This window comes from Dasypus novemcinctus, chromosome 11 (assembly GCF_030445035.2).
Source record: "Dasypus novemcinctus isolate mDasNov1 chromosome 11, mDasNov1.1.hap2, whole genome shotgun sequence".
In the NCBI taxonomy this organism is placed as follows: domain Eukaryota; kingdom Metazoa; phylum Chordata; class Mammalia; order Cingulata; family Dasypodidae; genus Dasypus; species Dasypus novemcinctus.
In genome coordinates this window covers 123,330,812-123,353,796 of record NC_080683.1, presented here as the reverse complement: position 1 = coordinate 123,353,796, position 22,985 = coordinate 123,330,812, and the positions used below count along the sequence as shown (strand labels likewise).

The window sequence follows — 22,985 nt, the reverse complement described above, 5'->3', positions numbered from 1 at the left end:
CAGCAGAGAATCTAAGGTACAAATGAAACACCTGAAAGCTCAGCAGTCAGAAGGGCTGGGTGTCTATGAAAACAAGATGGTGGTCAACGACAAACTGGGTCTGCTCAGAAGCCTTTGTAAGATGAGAAGGTCCTCTGTCACCTGCCCCGTTCTGGCAGGAGACTCAGTCCTGAACATGGGATCACTGAACAGATTCACAGAACCGAATTTAGATGGGGTAGAGTGCCAGCTCAGCGCTTCCAGAAGGAACGCTGGACTTCCAAGCCCCCTTTTTTTTTTTTTTTTAAAGATTTATTTATTTATTTAATCCCCTCCTCCTCCCCTGGTTGTCTGTTCTCTGTGTCTATTTGCTGCGTCTTGTTTCTTTGTCCGCTTCTGTTGTCATCAGCAGCAGGGGAAGTGTGGGCGGCGCCATTTCTGGGCAGGCTGCACTTTCTTTCGCGCTGGGCGGCTCTCCTTACGGGGTGCACTCCTTGCGCGTGGGGGCTCCCCTACGCGGGGGACACCCCTGCGTGGCAGGGCACTCCTTGCGCGCATCAGCACTGCGCATGGGCCAGCTCCCCACGGGTCAAGGAGGCCCGGGGTTTGAACCACGGACCTCCCATGTGGTAGACGGACACCCTAACCACTGGGCCAAGTCCGCTTCCCTCCAAGCCCTCTTTACTTACTTTCCAGGACACTGGTCTATATCCAGCCAGCAGGAGAATGGACTATCCTTTACAAGAAAGCAGAAAGAAATAAAAAGGAGGTTAAAAATAACAGAGAAAATGTAACCAATTGAGAGAAGTCCTGCAGGTCTAATTCTGAGTAATAGTAGTTCTGGAGAGAGAAGACATCCTATAATCTTGAGGGGTAGGAGGAGGAAGGGAAGGAGAGAAACAGCTCATCTACATCACATACAAAGCCTCAGAGGCTGCAACGCCTTTAGGCTTCTAAACTACAACACTGGAAACTTGAGAATAATGAAACAAAGCTTTACAACTATGAGGAAAGTATGTTTCTAACTCAGAATTCAGAATTCTATATCCAGCCAAACTATCAATCAGATGTACAAGTAGAATAAAGACATTTTTCAGGTTTTCAAAATCTCAAATATGTTTAGCTCCCCAGTTTTTATTCTCAGAAAGAGACTGGGGAATGCATTCCCAGGAAACAAGGAGGTGAAGCAAAAGAGATACACAGAGTCTTAACATGGGATCCAAAGTAAGACAGCAGGAAAGGGCATCCTGGATGGTGGCAAAGGAGCGTCGAGATGACAGCTGTGCCCTTGACTGAAAGGCCATCTCTCTAAGGTGTGATAAGACCACAGGAGACGATTCTTCAGAAAGATGAGACTGGAGGATACCTGACGGCGCAAAATTTCCTGAGAGAGTTCAACAATTTGGGACTGAGTATGCTGCAAGTGTAAGGAAAGTGAGGCTAACCAAACAACAAGACAACTAACCTTTAGGAAAGCAAAAATGTACTCTGCAGTGACGGGAAAGTAATCATGGAAAAACACATGGCTCAGCTGTGACTAGCATTTTCATAATCATGAAAGTATAAGCACTGAATTTTGAGCTAACCCAAATTATGATAAAGCAGCACTGGGAGACGAAGGAGACAGGAAGAGGGCACGCTGCTGCGGGCCCAGGGACGAGAAGGAGCTCAATCGACATCTTCATAAGGGGAGTCAACAGATAAGGCTTAAAACCGAAAAAATATATAAGAAATAGCAATAGAAGCATATTCCTTAGAGATATGCAGATAAAAACAAAAAGAATCAGAAAAATTGCTGAACGTGGTTCCTATGGGCAGAGGAAAATGGAAGAGAAGTGGTCAGAGACTTCCGTTGTCATTTAATGCTTTATAGGACTATTTGGCTCTTTAATGATATGCATGTATAATTTTGCTAAAATTAAAAACTAAGCCAGAGAGAAAGAAAGGGGACAGAGGGGACAGAGAGGAGAGAGAGAATAGCTATCCAGAAATCAGAAGCACCAGGGGGTACCTGGGAACTTCAGGAACTCTGTCCTGCCTGCTTGCTTCTCTTCCTCTCTTTCTCAGATAAACATCTCTTTACAGATTCCACTTTAGAATTAACATTTATAAGTAGAATCTGACATTCACTCCCAGTCAGTTTTTTTTACTGCACCAAATCTAAAATTTCCATCAGAGTTTTTGTTTTTTAAATCTGAAAATGAAAGACTTCTAAAATAAATCTAAATCACAAGTGATAAAAACATTTAAATAAATGGAAAAGAACACAGCAATGGTGAGTGAGGGATGTCCTAGCAGGCATCAACACATGGGAGAAAATAAGTAAAAGCACAGTAATTTGTGAGCATAAAATTTACAGATAAATAGACCATTAAGATACAGACCAATTATATATGAGTAAACCATCAGAAAATAACAAGGGAAGGAAAGAATTAAGCAACCAGGCTAATGTAACTGGCTAGAAAAAATTTATTTCTCCCTAATACTAACTCTTAACATATGCTTCTGGAACATCAAAGAATTAAAAATGTAAAAACGATAACATGAATGCTAATGGAATAAAGCTGAATATTTATCATTACTTTGGTTAACGATAACTTTCTATGAGATCTTAGGTTGCAGTAGAAATCTCAAAGAAAAAGATAAGTAAATATGACTACATAAAATTTGATTATCTTTGTACAACTCAAAAAAATAACAAATATTAGGAAATAAAGTCAGAGAGTAGAAGAAAATATTTTCACAAACCATAATAGGCATTATGTAAGTAATCAATAGTATATGAAGAGACAATCCCAACTGTTAAGAAAATAATATAATAAAATACTGGCCTAAATTTACAGAAAGCAATTCTCAGGAGAAAAAATATTCTCAATAAAATAGGAAAGGATGCTCAGCATCTGCTACTTAATCAAATAAATACAAACTAAAGGTAAGATACTATTTTAGACTTATTAACTTTGCCAGAAATGAAAGAAACAAGGACTAGATGGAAAGATTAAAAATGGTAATACGTCTTGTGTGTTAATCCACTTAACAGTGGTGGGTCTAGGTATGCAGATGTCAACAGAAAGGAGAAAACGACCACGCACTCCGCGTTTCACACAGAGCAGTGAACCACTTGAGAAAATTTCCAGCTGAACAACAAAAACACACTCACCAAACAGGATCTCGCTCTACCAACTGTTAATCTTTTTCCATGCATTCACAATGTAATTTCCATTCTTTAAGGAATGTGGTACATCCTCTAAAGGATTATGGATTTTTAAAGGGAGAAACTATTTCATTTCACCACCCTAGCCTTTTATAAACAAAATATCAAATTCTTGAAAATAAAGAAGTTGAACTGATTTGCCATTAATGAAGGGTTCCATTGGATTCACAATGGCTAAATTCTTGCTCTACAGTAATGACCAAAGTTCAAACTATACAAAATAGAAAGTTTAAGAACAAATGTCCAGAATTATTCTCTCACCATTCATATATCCCTTATGTGAAATAGTCACAGTAAAATCAAATAAAAAACGCAGAACGTACATTAAGTTACACTTGAAATAAATGAAGGACTCTGCCAAGGAGGAGAGGAAAGCTGTGTAGGGCATGGTAAATCATCTGGTCATCTCGGGCTCGGCTTACATTTCCACTGTGGTTTTTAATTCTGTGTTGGGAATTACCAATGCTGTTTTGAGATCCTGCAGGGTGTGGGCATGCTTAAGTTGCCTGTACACGGGACACAAAGAGCACTCCCTGCCTCCACTGATCTCCACTAAGTGGGACCTCAGGTGCCCTGACCCCACCTTCCCTGCAATCAGCCGAATGGCTGGAAGTCCTGGAAATTAGAGTAGGCATCCGTGGGTTAAATGGGTTAAATATGCCCACGTTGGCACCTGGTGTGGTTTTTCAGTTTAGTTTTTTTGCCTGGTGATGTCAGTTTAACCGAGGAGTACGTTCTCCCTAGATACCCAGTCTGTCCACTTTCTCAAACCAAGGATCCCTCTTACTTCCAATGTTCTTCTTGGGTGTATTTATTTAGTTACTTAATCCAACACCTTTGTGGGAGACGATCTGCAGGGGGTTCTAGGATTATAAAACCAGCAAGTTGGTGAACTGGGAAGAAGAGGCACAGTCAGAGCAGACGCTGCCTCCGAGCCTCGCCTCGCCCTGGACCCCACAGTAAAACCCGAAGGACACGGGTCAGGCACCTTCCTGGGCCAGAGCGAGCAGATTCCTAAAAGCTGTGAGACAGCTCCTACTTCTCAGAGCTTTATGTTTATTCGCTTTTACTTTATAGTACATATTAAAATACTAGCGAATTAACTTCTGGCAATGGCCCCTTGAGTGAGATCCAGAGACAGTTCCTTCTCTGTGCCTTGACATCTATTTACTCGTAAGTGGAAGGAGCCGCTGTCTCGTTCTCTCCTGGCCAACGCGTGCCCACAGAGTGGACACACACAGACACGCACGAACACGGGGGACCTGCTCAGGACGCTAACACTGAATTCTGTAGAGAAGTGAAGCAGGCTAGTAAGACGGGGAATTAACAGGCGGATCTGGAACCCGGCAGAGTCCACGTGGACATCAGGAAGCCCCAGGATGGCTGCTGGAGGACCCCCACCTCAAGACTCTGCTGCCCATAATGAAGACTTCTTCCGGGAGCAAAGAAAAGCCCCGGTGTTGCCTCGGGACTTCATCACTGGGGCCTCCCGCGGGATTGATGGGGGAGTAATCAAACAAAGCAGCAAGCAGCTGGAGCCCCTCCCCTGCCATTCGCAAAGGGGTGGAGTGATCAACAGTTACAAAGCAGTCCAGGAGGCCTGAGCGAGCGTGCGCCCTGCCCTCTAGCCTCTGGACCTGTCCTGCCCTCTGCGCGCTGCTCTCGCCATTTCTCCCCTGCCACGTGGCCACACAAGTAAACCTGGGGATTTATAATCTATAAAGGGGAAATCGTAGCCTGTCAATCAGCCCTCTTCATCCCTTTTCACCCCCTTCCTCTCTACCTGGGACCCCTGCTCTGTTATTTTCTCCCATTTTTCCTCCCTCCCTACCTGATAAATAACTGGCCTAACTCACCCGACCGGCTCTTGACATTCATTTCTGCAGCACAGCCAGGAACCTAGACAGAATCCGGTACCAGAAGGACTGACGGGTTTTGAACTGGATAGACCAAAAGATCTTTCTTTGTTGAAAAGACAGCCCTTGTCTCGTAGCCAAGGCCAGTCTCACAGCATCTCCTTTCTGATATAAACTGTATTCACCAAAGGAGGCGCCTGCCCAGACTGTGGGCTGTGCTGGACCCTCTCCGCAGGGCCTCCACCCTCCGCTCCTTGCCCCCTGTGGCGCGCTCTCTCCTGGCCAGGCCGACCTCCCTCTCTCCTGGCCAGGTGTGGCTCCCAGGGCATTTCCCCATAGGCCCGTCTGCAGACCTCAGCCTCAGGTCTGCTTCCAGGAAACCCGGCCTGCGACGCTGACCTCGCCTCCTCCAGCCCAGCCCCGGCGGCGCGTGCCCTCCCAGCTGGGTGGTCTTGGGTGGCCGCTTCCGTCTTCCGTTGTCTCCTTCCTCATCCACCCGACGCAAACGCAGACACCAACCACACGGGTGCACGTACGGCGCGTGTACTACCGCTGTTCTGCTGAGCTGCTGAGAACTGAGGAACACTCGTGAGGGGCCTTTGTGTGTAGAAGAGCCACCAGCACGGTCAGCCGCCAGCACCATTTACAGGAATCAGGGTGGGGGGGGAGTGTACTGATATGACAGAGTCCCGCCTTCACGCCGTCCTCCTTTCCCTCAGCTCGACGGATCTGTGTCACTAACCAGCAGGCCGGGGAACAGAATAGAAAATTAGACCGAAACCCCAAGGTGAGAGGCGCACCGCTGCCATCGTGAAAGTGAAACAGAAGAGCCACCCTTGTCGCCCCGGGCCCAGCCACAGGGCAGGTCCCTCTTCTCAAGAGCTGAAACGCACATTATTGCCCAAGAAGTTAGGCAATGAGCAATGAAATGCCATTTCTCATAGTTTTCAACTGGGAAGCAAAAAAAACAGAGTTGGCTATTCCAGGTGGGGCCTACTTTTCTAAGAGACTTAGGACTTCTGGATTACCTGAAGACCAAATGCACTGCACAGCAAAAAAAAAAAGACAAATTAAGTTAAAAATGCCCTCAATGGGTTCCAGAAGGATAGTCGGCAAGGGCCGCTCCTCCACTCCACTCCAGGCTCCTGAGTCTCCGGGTACTGGATGTGGACAAGGGCTGGAGGCCGGACAAGCACCCGCTGGGCCGGGAGGCTCCAGGACCAGAGACAGGCAGGACCCCGAGGCCGGAAGCACCCCGCGACGGCGAGGCCTCTGCTCCCAGCCGGCCGCGTCCCACCGAGGGGGCAGCCCCCAGTGCACGGGCTCGGCCGGGCCCTGGGCTGCTACCTGAACCCCAGGTGACTCTCAGGCAGGCCTGGAGGAGGAGAACCACGGTGGGAGAAGCTCTAAAGACCCTGATGCCCTGGACAGGCCGAAGGACCCCTGCGAAGCCCGGGAGCCAAGCTGACCTGTGAGCCCGCGGGTTAATCCCACCAGGGGGTCCACGCGCAGCCCACCTGTGGACAAGCCAGCGCGCCGATCCCGGCCCGGCTGCACGGACTCACCAGGCAGTGAGGACAACGCAGAGTCGAGCAGGCTTTGGGGGAAGGAGGAGGCATGTGGCCAAAACTACCTTTTTCAGGACTGAAGGAACCACCCGAACAGGGCCAAACGCAGGGAGTCCAGCCGAAATGGGGAGCCCAGCACCCCCGGGAGGGGCGGGCTTTTACTAAGATTCTGGAAGTTAGCGGCAGGTGGGGCCAGGAAAACACCTGCTTCAGGTAACACCGGAACAAAACTGGCCTCAGAGGGCAGGCCAGCTGCCAGGAATATAAGACCGGCTGCTGAGAGCAGGCCTGCGTTGGTGAGGGATCCTGCCACCCTGCCACCCTGCTGCGTGGGGAACGCCCCCCGGCCGGCCTTCTGCCCCCCTGCAGTAGGGCAGATCTTAGCAGCGAACATTCCCTGTGGCCAAGGAAGTCTCGGGCTGGCGGGGAAGAGCCGACCACCCAGCCTCGGGGAGGGCAGTGGCCAAGGCAGCTCCGAGGCCTTGGTCCCTGCAGGCTCCATGCACATTTTAAATCCCCAGTTGAAAACCGCTGAGTGTTCCAGCTGATTCCTGGGTCAGTCAGGTATTTCTTGGGGTGAGGAGTGGGGCGTGCCATAACCCACACATTATGTCACGGGGGGTCAAGCTTATGGAGTGGGGTTATTCCCGGGTGAGGGAGAATTGCCGGGATCAGGAGAGGGGCTCCACTTCACGCCCATGCCGAACCCTCACTCATTGGCTCGCGGGGGCGGCAGGTCACAGCATCTTCGATCTAAAAGTTCTAAATGCGAGCCCTGAGGTCAGGTGCTTGGGGCGAATTCCTGGCTCTGTCTCTAATCAGCATCACACTTTCTCCACCTGGTGAAAGTGTTAATAACGGTACCAGAGTACCTGCTTGCGGTGTGGAGTAAAAGGATGTGATTCACATGCTGATCCCAGGACAGCGACTGGCATGTAGCAAACAGTACATGTTAGCGATGATGAGTATTCTGATCACTCATTCATTCCAACACTCTTAATGAGCACTCACTACGTGCCAAGTGCTGGGTGAAACCTTCATCGTCCTTTACTCCAAACCTGCTTTAGCAACTTACATTCCTGTCCTAGGAGTCATTATAGAGAAATGTGTCCCTGTGAGCTCCTCCCTCTCCCCCGCCGCCCACCTGTAAATACGTGCTGGCTCTGCCTCTCCGGCGCCTGTGAGCTCCTTCCCTCCTTCCCAGTGCCTGCTGTCACAGCCTGATCTTTAACTTCACATCTCCACGACAACAAAAATCTCCACTGTGTCCCCTGAGGTCAAGTGGCTGCCATCCAGTCTGTCCTCCAGAGTGACTCAAGTTATCTTTTCAAGAGATGCACATGACGGCGTCATTCACGTGCTCAAAACCCTCCCAGTTCCGACACGGCGCACAAGCCCTCGTGAGCTGGCCCCGACCTGCCCCTCCAGCCTCACCCCCTGGCCCTCTCCCTGCCCCTCACCCTGCGCCCACACTGACCCGGCTTGAGCTCCCCGATCACGCGAGGCTGCTTGGCCTCTGCGTCCAGGTCATTCCTCCTGCTGGCCGTCGGGCCCCACCCCCGAGAACGCCTGCTGTGTTAGGGTTCCTTCCTTAATCCATAAATGCTTCCTAGCACTTATCGCGAGTAAAATCTGTGCCAAGGTCAAGGAGCAAAATGATGTATAACACACACGGTCTTTTCTTTCTCATAGAAAAAGGAACTCCGAGGCGCCTCAAGAGAACTGGAGTAAAGAGATGAAGTCATCTCAAAGGCAGCACTGTTTCCTGCCCCAGTGGGTACCGCATGGAACTGGAGAAATTTAACATACTTTGGGATCAATCCCAAGAGTACCTCGGAAGATTTCAGTCCCAATGGAAGTTGTGGTACAGTGGATTTGGTCATTTATACTTATAAAGCTGTGGTGCGTTAGGAAAGACTGGCTTGAACTTGAAAAATAATGATCAGAAAGTTGTTTCAAGATGGTGTTAGAAAGTTATAAACCATGAATTAGTCACTTTAGACGCCAAAAAGGCACATATTTAAAAGTGCTTACAATCGCCTCAGTGTAATAGGCTGGGTTTATTTTTACATGATTATTAAATAATATGAAATATGGCTAATTAAAAATGGCTTTAAAGTCGTGTCTTCTAATTAATGTATTTTTCAATCAACTTACTGACTGAAGAACAGGCTGCCTCAGAGTAAAGATGATTAACCTCAAAACCATTCTCATTCTTCCAGTAACAACCCAGTGCACTCCAGATCCCTGTTCTAAGGAAACTTCCAGCATATTGGGACCAAAGCTCCATTTGGGTGCTCCTCTCTTTAGAATGGATTTGCTGGAGGATCAGCCATCCTTCTCTACTATTCTATAAGGTTCCTGGTGGCAGGATCATCTCTGATTCATTGTTGTATCACTACAGTTGAGTGACAAGCCTGACAGAGAGAAAGTGCTTGGTAATTGTGTGCCGGCCTGAGCCCAGCTAAACTCAGCTCCAACAGAGAAAATGTTGTGTGCTGAGATAATGGAAGGCCCTTTCCTTCCGTCCTCAGTTTACTGCCCCGCGGCAGTAGGACCTGTCAGCTCAATTTCTCAACTCTGACTAGCATATACCTTCTTTAAAGTTTTCACATGGCTTAGCACTAATTTTGTAAAGACAAACTGTACAAAATATTTTGATTCAGAGAGTGTTATAACCACTATGTAAAATGGTGTATTTCTAACACACAATGAAAGTAATAGCCAAAGCCTTATCAAATAACGAAGCTACACTTCTTGTGGGCCTGTGTGTCAAAGCGCAGGATGTTAACGGTTATCGTCCATCAGCCCAGTGACCTTCGCTGGAACGCTGAACCAACCCAGGAAGCGCAAACTTGAATAGCTACTTCCTATAGCGCTGACCCCTGCTTGGCAGGGCGTTCATTTCACAGCTGTAGCCTCATTTTAAATGCCACAGGCAGAGCGAACGTCACTTTTCCAAAGTTCATTAGCAAAGCCTCACAATGAAGAGAGCACGCCTGTGACTCATTTTTGGATACCTGTGTGGAAATAACAGCCCCTCCCAGTGCTGAGAAACAGCTTAAACGAACGCGTGAGAACCACAGGAAGTCCCTGCAGCGCTCAGCCAGTGTCGGCAGAGCCTAGAAAGGGAGGCGATTCCCTCCTGGAACCTGTGGCTCTCACAGAGCCTTCAGCACTCCTCTCCATTCTGCTAAAAAAAAATGCCTTGTAGGCTTGGAAGGAATTGTTTAAAGGTCTATCAGTTTCTTACCTTTCCTGGCTCCTGAGTCATTTAGTCATTTTTAAGAAAATGCACCCTAATAGGAAGTGAAGAGGTGCACACACCCAGGTAAGGCCCCACTAATTCACAACAACTTTAAAAGGACTTCTCGTTGGATACTTCAAAAAGGGCGGGTCTCAGCAGGTGTCTCTGGAATCAACGCTGGCTCTGGAGCCCTAAACGCTCAATACCCATCCTCTAAAATCCAAGAGCAAGGCACTTGGCTGTGACGGGGAATCCAAAAGCCCCGTGCCCCGCGGGCAAAGCTGCGCCGAGGCCGCGAACCCCCGGACCCACCCCCGGCCCAGGCCCCGACCCCAGCCCTGCCGGCTCAGCCGGGCGGGGTGCCTCCCCTCGGGGTGGTCGGACGGAAAGAGCCCGCGGGAGCACTGACCGCAACTGGACGGGGGCGCGCGGGCCGAGCGCGCTCTCTGCGGTCCGCGCCGCCCCCCGGGCGCCGAGGCGGGCAAGGGGCTCTGCTCGCGGGCGGCTCCGGCGGCTCCGGCGGCTCCCACGGCGGCTCCCGGCCCCTCGACGCCGCGGCCGGTGCTCCCCGCCGGCCTCCCCAGGCTCGGGGGCGCACGTGGCCCCAGGCCCCGCCCCGGCTCGCCGCCGCCCTCCTTCCGGCCTCCGCCCGCCGCCCCCAGGCTGCCCGGCGGGGCCCATGGGCGGGACGAGCGCGCCGGGACCTGCCCCGGGAATCCCCGCCGCGGCCTTCGCGTTGGGGTGTTTCCCGGGGCGCGCGGGCTGCGGGAGGCCGGCCGGCTCCGGAGCGCCCGGGGCCGCTGGGCGGAAGGGGGCGAGCCGCCGCGCCGGGCCACCTTCCCGGGCCCACCCTCCCGGGCGCCCACCGTCCCGGGGCCACCTTCCCGGGCCCCCACCCTCCCAGGCGCCCACCGTCCCGGGGCCACCTTCCCGGGCCCCCACCCTCCCAGGCGCCCACCGTCCCGGGGCCACCTTCCCGGGCCCCCACCCTCCCAGGCGCCCACCGTCCCGGGGCCACCTTCCCGGGCCCACCCTCCCGGGCGCCCACCGTCCCGGGGCCACCTTCCCGGGCCCCCACCCTCCCAGGCGCCCACCGTCCCGGGGCCACCTTCCCGGGCCCCCACCCTCCCAGGCGCCCACCGTCCCGGGGCCACCTTCCCGGGCCCACCTTCCCGGGCCACCCTCCCGGGCGCCCACCGTCCCGGGGCCACCTTCCCGGGGCCCACCGTCCCGGGGCCCACCTTCCCGGGGCCACCTTCCCGGGCCCCCACCCTCCCGGGCGCCCACCGTCCCGGGCACCCACCGTCCCGGGGCCACCTTCCCGGGCCCCCACCCTCCCGGGGCCCACCTTCCCGGGGCCACCTTCCCGGGCCCCCACCCTCCCGGGCGCCCACCGTCCCGGGCCCACCTTCCCGGGGCCCACCTTCCCGGGGCCCACCTTCCCGGGGCCACCTTCCCGGGCCCCCACCCTCCCGGGCGCCCACCGTCCCGGGCCCACCTTCCCGGGGCCCACCTTCCCGGGGCCACCTTCCCGGGCCCCCACCCTCCCGGGCGCCCACCGTCCCGGGGCCACCTTCCCGGAGCCCACCCTCCCGGGGCCCACCTTCCCGGGGCCACCTTCCCGGGCCCCCACCCTCCCGGGGCCCACCTTCCCGGGGCCACCTTTCCGGGCCCCCACCCTCCCGGGCGCCCACCGTCCCGAGGCCCACCCTCCCGGGCCCACCCTCCCGGGCACCCACCGTCCCGGGGCCACCTTCCCGGGCCCCCACCCTCCCGGGCGCCCACCGTCCCGGGCGCCCACCATCCCGGGCGCCCACCGTCCCGGGCCCACCTTCCCGGGGCCCACCTTCCCGGCCCGACCTTCGCGGCCCCGAGCCCTGCGCCAGCCCCTCGCCCCGCTCCTCCGCCCCGGCGGGTCCTTGGTTCACTCAGCAAACTCAACTTAGGAGAAAAAGGTGAGGCTACAGCATGGTCAGAAAGCAGCCAGGACCCTGCCCTCAAGTGCTGCATTCAGGGGGAGAGAGAGAGAGAGAAAGAGTATGGAATGGGAGGTACCGATATGTATGTTGAAAAATAAGGCAGAGCCCGAAAGTAGGGAAATCGTAAAACAAACAAACAAACAAACCTGTAATGATGGAGTATGTCAAAGGAACACAGGAACCCACTGAAAAAGACCTCAAAGGTCAAAACTGGAACAATTTGAGCAAAAAGTAAAGCATTATTGGATGATAAGCCAAAGTATACAATAAGCATCCATGCCTTGCATGCTGATAGATTGAATGATTGATGTATATTGACAGAAATAAATGGAGATGACACAAAGCTCCCATATTGAGGAATTCCAAATGATTTTTATACATACTCAACATTTAAGGAGGGGAAGTTTAAGTCCCCACTCGTTAGGTGTGGGCTACACCTAGTGACTTCCTTCCAAAGTGTACAGTATGGAAAGGGGGTGCCGCAGGAGAGTCACATTATGAGGAGAAATCAGACAGACACTGCCTCAGCCAGGTGACCAAGGACATTGCCATAAGTCATGACATGGGACCCAGGAAGGAATCCTGGAACAGAAAAAGTGTATTAGCTGTAAACTAAGGGATTCTGGATAAACTATGGATTTTATTCAATAATAATGTATCAACTTTGGCTTATTAACTGTAAGAATTTTATCACACTAATGTACACTAATGTAAGGTATTAATAATAGGAGGAACTGGGGGCAGGGTATATGGGACCTCTCTGTAGTACCTCTGCAATTTTTTCTGTAAATCAAAAACTGTTGTAAAAAAAGTTAAGTTAAAAAATAAAACTATAAGAGGAGTGAGGATTGCTATATAAAAATAGGTTTGGGGAGTGGAGGTAGCTCAGTGGTTGAGCGCCTGCTTCCCATGTACTAGGTCCTGGGTTCAATCCCCGATACTTCCTAAAAACAAAACCAAAAAATAGGTTTACTGCAAAGGCCTCTAAGGTTAAAAACAACAACAAAGGCTGATGTAGAAGGAAGGAACTGCGGCTATAAAGGCTCTGAGGCATACTTGTCTTCCCAGAAGCAGCAAGGAGGCCAGGGGGGGTGGAACAAAATGAGTGGGGAAAGAGTGTTAGGTGGTGGAGTAGGGCGTGGAGAACTGAGCACGGAGGACCTTTGTGGTCATAATAAAGTCTTTGGATTTCACTTTGATTGAGATGAGAAGATACTGAAGAAATTTTAGCAGAGGGTCAACACGTGTGACATTTGTTTTTCAGTCCGCTGTTGTGTGGAGGATGGAGGAGGGACAAGGATGGGAGCAGGCCAGCCAGTTTGCAAAGGAGATGACTACGAGAAGTGGCCAGCCTCTGGATATGTTCCAAAGCAGAGGCCGCCGGGACTTGCTGATTGATGGAATGTGGGGTATGAGAGAGAAAGAGGAGTCAAGGATGAGGCAAGGTTTTTACTCTGAGCAACTAGAAGAAAAGATGCTCCTTATGCTGAGCTGGGGAAGCCTGCCCGGGAGGCAAGCCGTGTAGGGTAGGGATCACGGTCCATTTGAAGCTCCAGTTTGGAGTGCTCATTAGACATATGTATCAAGTTGTCAAGTGGGCAGTAGGGGAGAGGCATCCGGAGTGTACACAAGAGGTCTGGGATGACGACATAAATGTGGAAGACTTCAGGATGTAAAGATGTGTAGCTAGAATGTAGATGTCGTAAGTCTAGTCCTGGGTCTCTCCACAGTAAGGAGGTAAAGAAGATGAAGAACCAACAAATGAGAATGAGAAGGTAAAATCAGTGAGAAAGGAGACAGGTAAAATCAATGAAGCGGGGATATTATTCAGGAAACCAAATGGGGGAAAAAGTGTTTCAACAAAGAATAAATTAAGACTGAAAACTGAGTGCTGGGCTCAGCCACATGGAGGTCAGTGGTGGCCTTGATAAGAGGAGTTTTTGGTGGCACGTGGTGACCAAAGCCTGATTGTAATGGTCCAGAGAGGATGAAAAGAGAGCAAGTCAAGACAGGGCAGGAACTGGAAGGGAGAATATGGTTGAGGGAGGGATTTTTTTCTTAATTAGAAGATCTTACACGTCTATATGGTAATGGCTGTGAGCAGGAGGGAAGGGGGAAATAATGGTGCGGGAGAGAAAAAGGATATCTGCTGGAGTGACGTTCCCGAGGGGATAAGAGGGTAGAGAAGTAGACAAGAGTCCAATGCACAAATGGAGGGTTGGGTTTAAATAGAAGACAGGGTCCATTCGCCGTAACGGGAGGAAAGGCGGGATGGGCGGGCGCAGACCCTGGTAGAGGTGGAGGCAGGAGCGTGTGAAACTCCCGTGTTGTCAGTGAAATAAGGGCGAGGCCATCAGCTGAGAGTGAGCAGTGGGGACCACGTGTTAGAGGTTTAAGGAGAGAGGAGAAAGGATCAAACAGTCCTCTGTGGCAGGGAGAAAGCAAATGGACTTTGAAAATGTAGTCAGGTTGTTGGGTTGCACTCAGGGCCCACTTGAGGTCAGTGACAATGAACAGAAAGGGAGTCCAGTCAGAAAAGGTGTGTGTTCTCCCCAGCCTCACTCACCTGCTTGGGCGTAAATGGCAAAGGCAGAGCTCAGCTCTAGCCAGACTCTGGAGGAGAAACAAGGAAGGTTGAAGGTGTGCGCAAAGGAACCGTCACACTGAAGGCCGTGCTGTCTAAGCCAGGCAAGGAGAGAAAAGAAGACATGAATGGCGGTGCAGAGGGAAAGGAAAGGTTTCTGGGGAATGGACTGGAGGCCCAGGGGTTCAAGACATTGTTGCATTTGGGGGTTAGAGAGACTCCATTGGATAAATGCAAAGCGGTTTCAGAGAGTGGGGTCTTTGCCACTAGGGTTTAGAGGGATGCAGGTGTCGATAACGACAAGGTCTAGAGCATGACTGAGCTGGGTTCTCCTCTCCATCCACCTGCCCACCCCCCGCTGGGCCTTGGTTTACAAAACTTTCCACACAGATTGGCTCTCACCTCCAGTCTGTTTTTTTTTAGCCATTAGGTCTGATGAGGACTCAGGCCCAGATAAAGTGGCGTGAGCATTAGAAAGGGGCATGGCTGCTGGTGAAGGCCGGTCAGCTGCAGCCATCATTTGCAGGGCTCACCAGGCCATTGCACCTCAGGGCTGGAAGGTCATCTAGCCCAGCCACCCCTGCGAGGTGCAATTCCTCCACAGCCTCCAGTCCAAGCGTCATTCCTTACCAGTGCCCTCCGCAGTAACCACCGACCGCCACTGCCCTTTCCATGCTAGTGTGCAAACCCCTTGAGGGCAGAGAAGGTGCCTGCCTTGGATTTTTCTCTATTTGACACCCTGCTGGGTGTGTGGTGGTATATGAGTCACTGAATACCAGTTACTAACCCTGTTGAAAAGAGGATGAGGTTAAATGAGACAACTTGTGCTCAGTGAACCTCAGCCAGCACACCTTGTTCTAGCTAGCACATCTATGGCCATGACCATAGCCACATGTGGCTATTTACACTTAAAATTTAAATTAATTAGACAAAGTAAAAAAATTTAGTTCTGTAGTCCATTAGTGCTCATTACCAACTTTAAGGTTTCAGTTGCCCCTGTGGCTAGTGGACAGGGCAGAATAGTCCATAACCAACATCGTAGATAGTTGTGCTGGGCAGGCTTTCTAGAAAGATCCTGGAGACCGCCTCTGCCTGGTCTCACAAATCATACTTGGATAAGCATCTCCAGAACTGTTCAGTTCAAAATTGAAGATGAAGGTACTTCTTTTAGAAGGAAGGAAATATGCTGCCTACAAAATGTCTGTGCCTCTTCCACCCATAAACTGCATGGTCTCTAATTTTCATGACTAAATACTGTACTTGACATTCAATGGTCAGGTGGTTCTGGTTGCTCTTGGTAATTGCATTTATGAATGCAGACTTACAGAACCACTTAAGTCTTTCTCTGTATCATTCAAAACCCTTATCTACTAAACAGCAAGTTCAAAAGGGCAGAAATTACTGTTTATTTCACCTGCTACTGTTTCCCCCAAAGCCTATCCAGTAACTAACACACAGGAAACCTGACTTAAACGTTGAATGATGATTGAACGAATGAGCAGAGCAAGTCCTGAGCTGAACTCAGTAGAGCTCTGGGCCCCGAGATAACATTACAGCAGGATGCATGTGGGCATAGCAAGATTTAGGAATAGCTAGCTCAGAACCAGAAAAGATTCTAATTTTACAGAGTACCTTTTTAAACCTATGTTCTTTCCCCCAGTGTTCAAAAAGTAGTTTAAAACTTAATGTCAACTCAAATCTTGTCAACTACCTGTGTATACAGCAATAAATTTATTTCCTAAACATATGCCACCAATAAGCATAATAACAAGGGGAAAATAAATTCTAGATTTGTATAGTGCCAACACACATGCCAGATGCTTTCTATTTGTTCTTCGGAAACTTTCCATCTCCCTCCCCCTGCTCTGCCCTGGGAGGCTGATCAGAAAGGATTGTTCCAATGGGCTCCTGTGCTTCAGGACTTGCCTTGGGCTTGTCCAGTAGAGAACTCAGGCAGGAGTCAGAGGAAGGCAAAGAGGGCAGGGGATTTATTCCAAAGAAAGGTCGTGGTTCCTCTAAAGCAGGTGACTCTCCTTCCTGGCCCCATTCCTTCCTCATGAACTTGAGGCTTGGGAGAGTGACAGCTTAGAGTTCCACAGTAGTTTCTCACCACCTTTCTCATACCTTTGTAATTGTGCCCTTAAAAAATACCCCCCCCCCCGACCTATCCTAATTTGAATGTTCCATCTTTTTTCCATTGGAACCCAAACTACTACAGTAACTTTAAATTAATAACTAGACCAAAATGTCCAAAGACCAGCTCCAAAAAATTTGTACCTACAGTCCCTACAAAAATATTCCTTGATGATACTATCGTATCTTTATTTTTATCCACTAGTTAGCTGGCTATATGAAGAAACTACACTATGTGCAAAATGATACAAATTTTTCTCCAGTACACTAAGACTAGAAAAATATTCTTAGGTCCACAGGCAAATCTTTTAGAAGGCTGCTTCTTTCTATAAAATGCAATTTATGGAAATATAAAAATGAGAATTTATAAAGTAGATTTTAAGGTAGATGTTTCTATACCAAATTTTACATTTCTTCTACACATTTGAGAAAGTCTGTGTTTCAGAATATTTGCATTATTTAACATATACAACTGTGCCAGAGAACACAGTTTCTAACCCTTGAAGCTTAAGATTTAAACATAAAATGATTAGCCAATTCCAGATCATTTAAAGTATAAACTATATAATCCTCATACCATTACTTAAGATGACCAGTGCTTGTTGTTTGGTTACAGTACTAACATTTTCACATATTATCTCATTCAAAAGCAGACTGGAGCTGGCAGAAGAAAGAATCAATGAACTTGACGACAAGACAATTGAAACAAGGCAGACTGAAAATCAGAGAGGAAATGAAAATAGCCTAAGAGTCCTCAGGACACCGTCAAGCAAACCAATATATACATCATGGTAGGCCCACAGGGAGAAGTAGGAGAGAACAGAGTAGAAGGTTATTCAAAGAAATGATGACCCAAAACTTCCCAATGTTGGAAACAGAAAATGGGCGTGCTTATCCAAGAAGTCTATTGAACCCCAGTCAGGATAAACTTGAGAAATACGCCCAGACACATGTCAGTCAAACTGCCGAATGCGAAGGACAAGGAGAGCATTCTGAAAGCTGCAAGAGAAAAGCAACGCCTTATGTACAAGGGAGTCCCAATTAGACTGATCACTGATTTCTCATCAGAAACCATTGGGGCAAGGAGGCAATGGATTGAAATACTTAGAGTGCTGAGAGAAAACCATTTCCAACCAAAATCTTTATATCCAGTGAGGCTTTCTTCAAAAATGCGGGACAGATTAAGACATTCCTAGATAAACAAAAGCTGAAGGAGTTCGTCACCACTAGCCCTGCCCTACAGCAACACTAAAGGGAGTTCTTCAGACTGAAAGGAAAGGACACTAGATAATGGATCAAACTAGCATATAGAAATAAAAAACACCAAGGAAGGTACCCATATGGGTAATTTAAATGTCAGTGCTGTTGTATGGTGATTTTGGGTATGTAACTCCATTTCTTTCTTCTTACAGGTGCTAAAATGTAAATGCATAGAAAGTAATGATAAATCTACAGTTTTGTGCTGTTGTAGTTTTCTAGGCTGCTGGAATGCAATATACCAGAAACGGGTTGGCTTTTACAATGGGGAATTATTAACTTATATGCTCAGAGTTCTGAGGCCATGAAAATGTCCAAATCAAGATATCATCTGGTGATGCTTTTCTCCCCAACAGCTGCCAGTGATCCTGGACTCCTCTGTGGTGTCTTCTGGTCTCCCTTCTCTTCTGGATTTTGTTGCTTAAGCTTTTGGCTTCCTCTGGCTCTCTCACTGCTCTTACGCCTTGTGTATTTTACATATGGAAAGAACGTGTCTTCTCGGGGATCCAGAGTGGAAAGTGTGACAGTTTGAAGCTTTTTGTGGATCCCAGAAAAGATTGTGCTTTTGGAGCTAACCCATTCCTTTGGGTGTGGGACACTTTGGATTGGATTCTGTTGGAGAGGCTTTGATTGGATTGCAGTGAGGTATGACCCAGGGTGGGTCTTGGTCCTCTTGCTGGAGTCCTTTATAAACTTAGGACTGAAACAGAGACACACAGAGAAAAAGCCACAGAGATGGAGAGAAGGAACCCAGGAGCTCAGAGAGGAACCTGGGAGAGAGGAAACCACAGTTAGAGCAGCCAGAACCTGAAGCAATGTGACCCAGAGGAGAAGTAGATGACTCTAAGCTCCCTGTCACATGGAAGGAGTCCAGGATTGCCAGCAGCCAACCTTTGCTGAGGCAGCAGCTCCAATAATGTCTTGATTTGAACATTTTCATGGCCTCAGAACTGTAAGGATTTAACCTAATAAATTCCCATTATAAAAAAGCCAACCCATTTCCGGTATATTGTTCCCAGCAGCCTTTAGCAAACTAAAATACTTTCCAATTGAAAGGTGGACGTTGAGAGAATGGTTTTTAAAAAGTATGCTGCAACTATGTACCTTAAATTCAAAGACACAAGCAAGTCAAAACTGAAAGAATTGGAAAAAATATATACCATGCAAGTAATAACCAAAAGAGAAGGAGGTTAGCTATACAAATATCAGATAAAATAGACTTTAAATCAATGGTCACTAATATACAGATAAAGGGCTCAATTAAGGAAAAAGATATAACCATTATAAATATATATATACCTAACAGCAAAGCCCTAAAATATCTGAAGAAAATATTGATGGATTCGAAGGAAGAAATAAATGGTTCTAGCTTAATAGTAGGAGACTTGTGTTAGGAAATGATTTATTAGACTTTACACCACAAGCACAAGCAACAAAGAAATAATAGATAAATGGTCTTCATCAAAATGAAAAACTTTTATGTCTCAAAGGATTTCATCACGAAAATAAAAAGACAACCTTCAGAATGGAGAAAATATTGGAAACAACATGTCTGATATGGTTTCATATCCAAAACATATGTAGCACCTCAACAACAAAAAGACAACCTAGTCTAAAAACGGGCAAAAGATTTGAATAGACCTTTCTCTGAAGAGGATATGCAAATGACCAAAAAGCACATGAAAAGACCTTCAACACCATTAGCCATTAGGGAAATGATCATCAAAACCACAACGAGATACCATTTCACCTCCACTAGAATGGCTACTATTTTTAAAAATGGAAAATGACAAGCGTTGTAGAGGATGTGGAGAAATAGGAAGACTCATTCATTGTCGATGGGAATGTGAAATAGTGCGGCCTCTGTGGAAAACAGTTTGAAAGCTCCTCAGAAGTTTAAGTATAAAAGAACCACATGGCCTGGTAGTACCACTTCTAAGATGTATAACCAAAAGAATAAAAAAGCAGGGGGGGTCTTTAACAGATACCTGCACATCAATGTTCATTGTGCCATTATTCACAACTGCCAAAAGATGGAAGCAACCCAAGTCCATCAACCAATGAATGGGTGAACAAAATGCATTGTGCACACAGTGGAGTGTTGTCCTGCTGTGAAAGGAGTGAAGTTCTGGTCCATGGGACATGGATGAACCTGGAGGACATCAGCTTGAGTGAAATATGCCAGACATAGAAAGACAAGTCCTGGGTATCCTCACCGCTCTGAAGAAATTAGAATAAGCAAATTCATAGAGTGGGAAACTAAAATACAGATTACCAGGGGACAGGGCAGGGGTAGGGCATGAAAAGTTCATACAATTGGTAGAGGTTCTTTTTGGGGGTGATGGAAATGTTTTGGTAATGAATGGTGGTGATGGTCACATGACATTTTGAATGTAGTTAACCCCACTGAATTGTATGTTTTGATATGGTAAAAGGGGGGAATTTTAGCTTGAATATATGTTACTAGAATAAAATGTCTTTAAAAACCATTGGATTGTATGACAGAAGCCATGAACCCTAATGTAAAGCATGGCAAACAGTTAAGTTATCTAACTATGTGAAGGTGCCACACTAGTGCCAAGTGGTAATAATAGGGAAGACTGTGTGGTGAGAAGGGGATTACATGGGGAACTCTGTGTTTTCTAAATGACTTTTCCACAAACCTCCAACTTCTGTAATACAACTTTAAAAAAAAAACTCCGGGCTAGAGAAAGTATAATTTATCTGCTGAGTAGCAGCACTTCTTGGAAACCATTTTTTCTGCAACTGTGATTTTGCATAACAAGTTGCAAAAGTATTTTCAGATGAGACGGTTACTCAAGACTCATTTCTGGTAAACCCCTTTTACGCCATGGCTCTGTCCTGTGCAACTGACAAAAGTCAACCAGAGACGCACAAGCAGAATGGAACAAACAAATCCCTTATGTCTTCCACAGATAACCATTTAGCCAGAAGCCTTTGGATATTGGTTTTGACTTGGAATAATTAAATTAGTTCTCAGCACGTGTAATTCTCACAGACCCAGCTCTGTACATGCAGATGTGTTCCTTTGGCTGAGTTGTGCCTCCGTTTAGAGTGACCTCATTCTCCGCCCCAGCCTCACCTGGGGACTGGGTGGCGCACCTTACCTGGGGGCTGGGTGGCGGGCTTCGTGTCCTCGTCCTCCTCCTCTTCCATTGCCCCCTTAAGCCACAGCTCCGGCCGATCCTGGTAATTTTCCCTCTGACACACGCTTCCGAGGGACCGATTCACAGATGGCTTAAAATTTCCAGAAGTTCAGCCTGCCTCCTCCTGTAACCCTAAAAACATGGAAAAGTTTCATATCGGCTCACAAAGAGCCAAAGTGTCTGAAATGATGCGTCTGTTTTTAAGACACACCTACAGAAGTCGAACTGGTGGAAACACACTAACCAGGCACAGCCAACTCACAGGACCAAGGCAGCTGGGTCTCCTCATGGACCCCCGTGAGCAGGGCTGGTGGGGGTACGCTGGCCGCCCTACAGACCCCCGCGCTGGCCAGCCCCTGCCTCCCTGCCACGGGTGAGGGGGCCAGTGGGCGCCACCGCCTTGCCCAGGGCCGGTGTGGACGGCGGCCGCTCAGCGCCTGCCGTGCCCCCTGTGTGCCGCCAGTGCAAGGGTGCAGGTGCCTTGCGAAAGACCGGAACTCTTGCACAGCTACTCCCTGGTGACAGAGACAGCTCAAAGCCAAGGCCGCGGGCACACAGGAGAAAATAAGGGGCGCTGGCTCGGATGCGGGGCTGGCCTCGTCCACTCACCCCAGACTCCTTCCCCGGCCCTGCTAGGGCAGCGCTCTTACCTAAAGGGGAGGGGACCCCTTTTCAAGAGAAAGAAAGGCGGCACCCAGGGTTGACAGAGGCTTTCTACTCGAAGTCTCCTGGAATATAATGTAAATGTAGTGTTACTTAAACTCAGATATGGTATAAGTTCCTTAGACGTGCCGACCTGCTAAAACCCCATAAAATCCAAACCAGTCTACACATTGAACGTATAAAATGGATATTAATAGTCTTATTTTTGATAGTTAATAATTATCAAATCAATAAACATTTAATACTACTAAAATAAACAGCATTGATGTAATGTTATTTTTTATGATTGTACTTTTTAAATTTATTTTTTGTTTTTAATTGTCTTTTTTAAAAAGATACATAGATCACCAAAAATGTTACATTAAAAAATATAAGAGGTTCCCACATACCCCTCACCCCACCCCACCCACACCCCCCCATATCAACAACCTCTTTCATCACTGTGGCATATTCATTGCATTTGGTGCATACATTTTGGAGCACTGCTGCACCGCATGGATTATAGTTTAGTAGTTTACACTCTCCCCCAGCCCATTCAGTGGGTTATGGCAGGATATATAATGTCCAGCATCTGTCCCTGCAACACCACCCAGGACAACTCCAAGTCCTGAAAATGCCCCCACATCTCATCTCTTCCTCCCTCTCCCTGCCTCAGCAGCTACTGTGGCCACTATCTCCACATCAGTGCTGCAGTTTCTTCCATTACTAGTCACAATAGTTCCATAGTAGAATATCAGTAAGTCCACTCTAATCCATATTTAATTCCTCCATCCTGAGGACCCTGGGATGGTGATGTCCACTCCACCTGTATATTAGAGGGGACTTAGATCCCACATGGCTGATGGATGTGATTCTCCTGCTTGCAGTTGTATCCACTCTTGGTTCCCTTGTGTGGTGGTTGACCGTCCTCACCTCCCTGTCAGCTGACCTGGGTAAGTCCAACGAACTGGAGCCCTGAATATTATTCAAAAAGTAGAAAAGTGCAGTTGGATGCTTTGTGTTTCACTCGTTGTTGTGAGGCTTTTTATTTTAATACAGTTGACCCTCATTTGATGGTCCTCATTATCGTTGTTGTGACTTTTCCTTTTACACTGTAAATTTACTTTGAATTTTCAACCCGTGATTTTAATGTCCATCAATTTAAAACTTCCCCTAAAACAATGCTAAGGTGAGAGTGTAACTTAATGAAAATGTCTTTATTGTCTTTTACGCTCACCCTCAGCAGGAAGGCACTGAAACTTCAGCCGAGCCTCCTGTAGAAGGTGCCCCGTCACGGCTGGGCACGGCTGCGGAGGGCCTGGCCGTGGGTCATCTCCCGCCGCTTTCTCCTGGGCCGCG

General features: G+C 48.5%; 1 protein-coding gene across 2 annotated transcripts in view; it reads right to left on the bottom strand.

Moving 5' to 3' along the window:
• STX11 (syntaxin 11) overlaps positions 1-21,109 on the bottom strand; it is a 40,249-nt gene extending 19,140 nt beyond the window's left edge. The window contains exon 1 of one of the 2 annotated variants that reach the window (XM_004452038.4): positions 20,946-21,109. In XM_004452038.4, coding sequence (XP_004452095.2) covers positions 20,946-20,994 — 49 coding nt within the window. In that variant the 5' untranslated portion in view covers positions 20,995-21,109. Of the gene's footprint in view, positions 1-10,273; positions 10,436-20,945 lie in introns of those variants that run through there. The other variant, XM_012522748.4, reaches the window with a different exon arrangement.
• Positions 21,110-22,985: the final 1,876 nt, after the last annotated feature.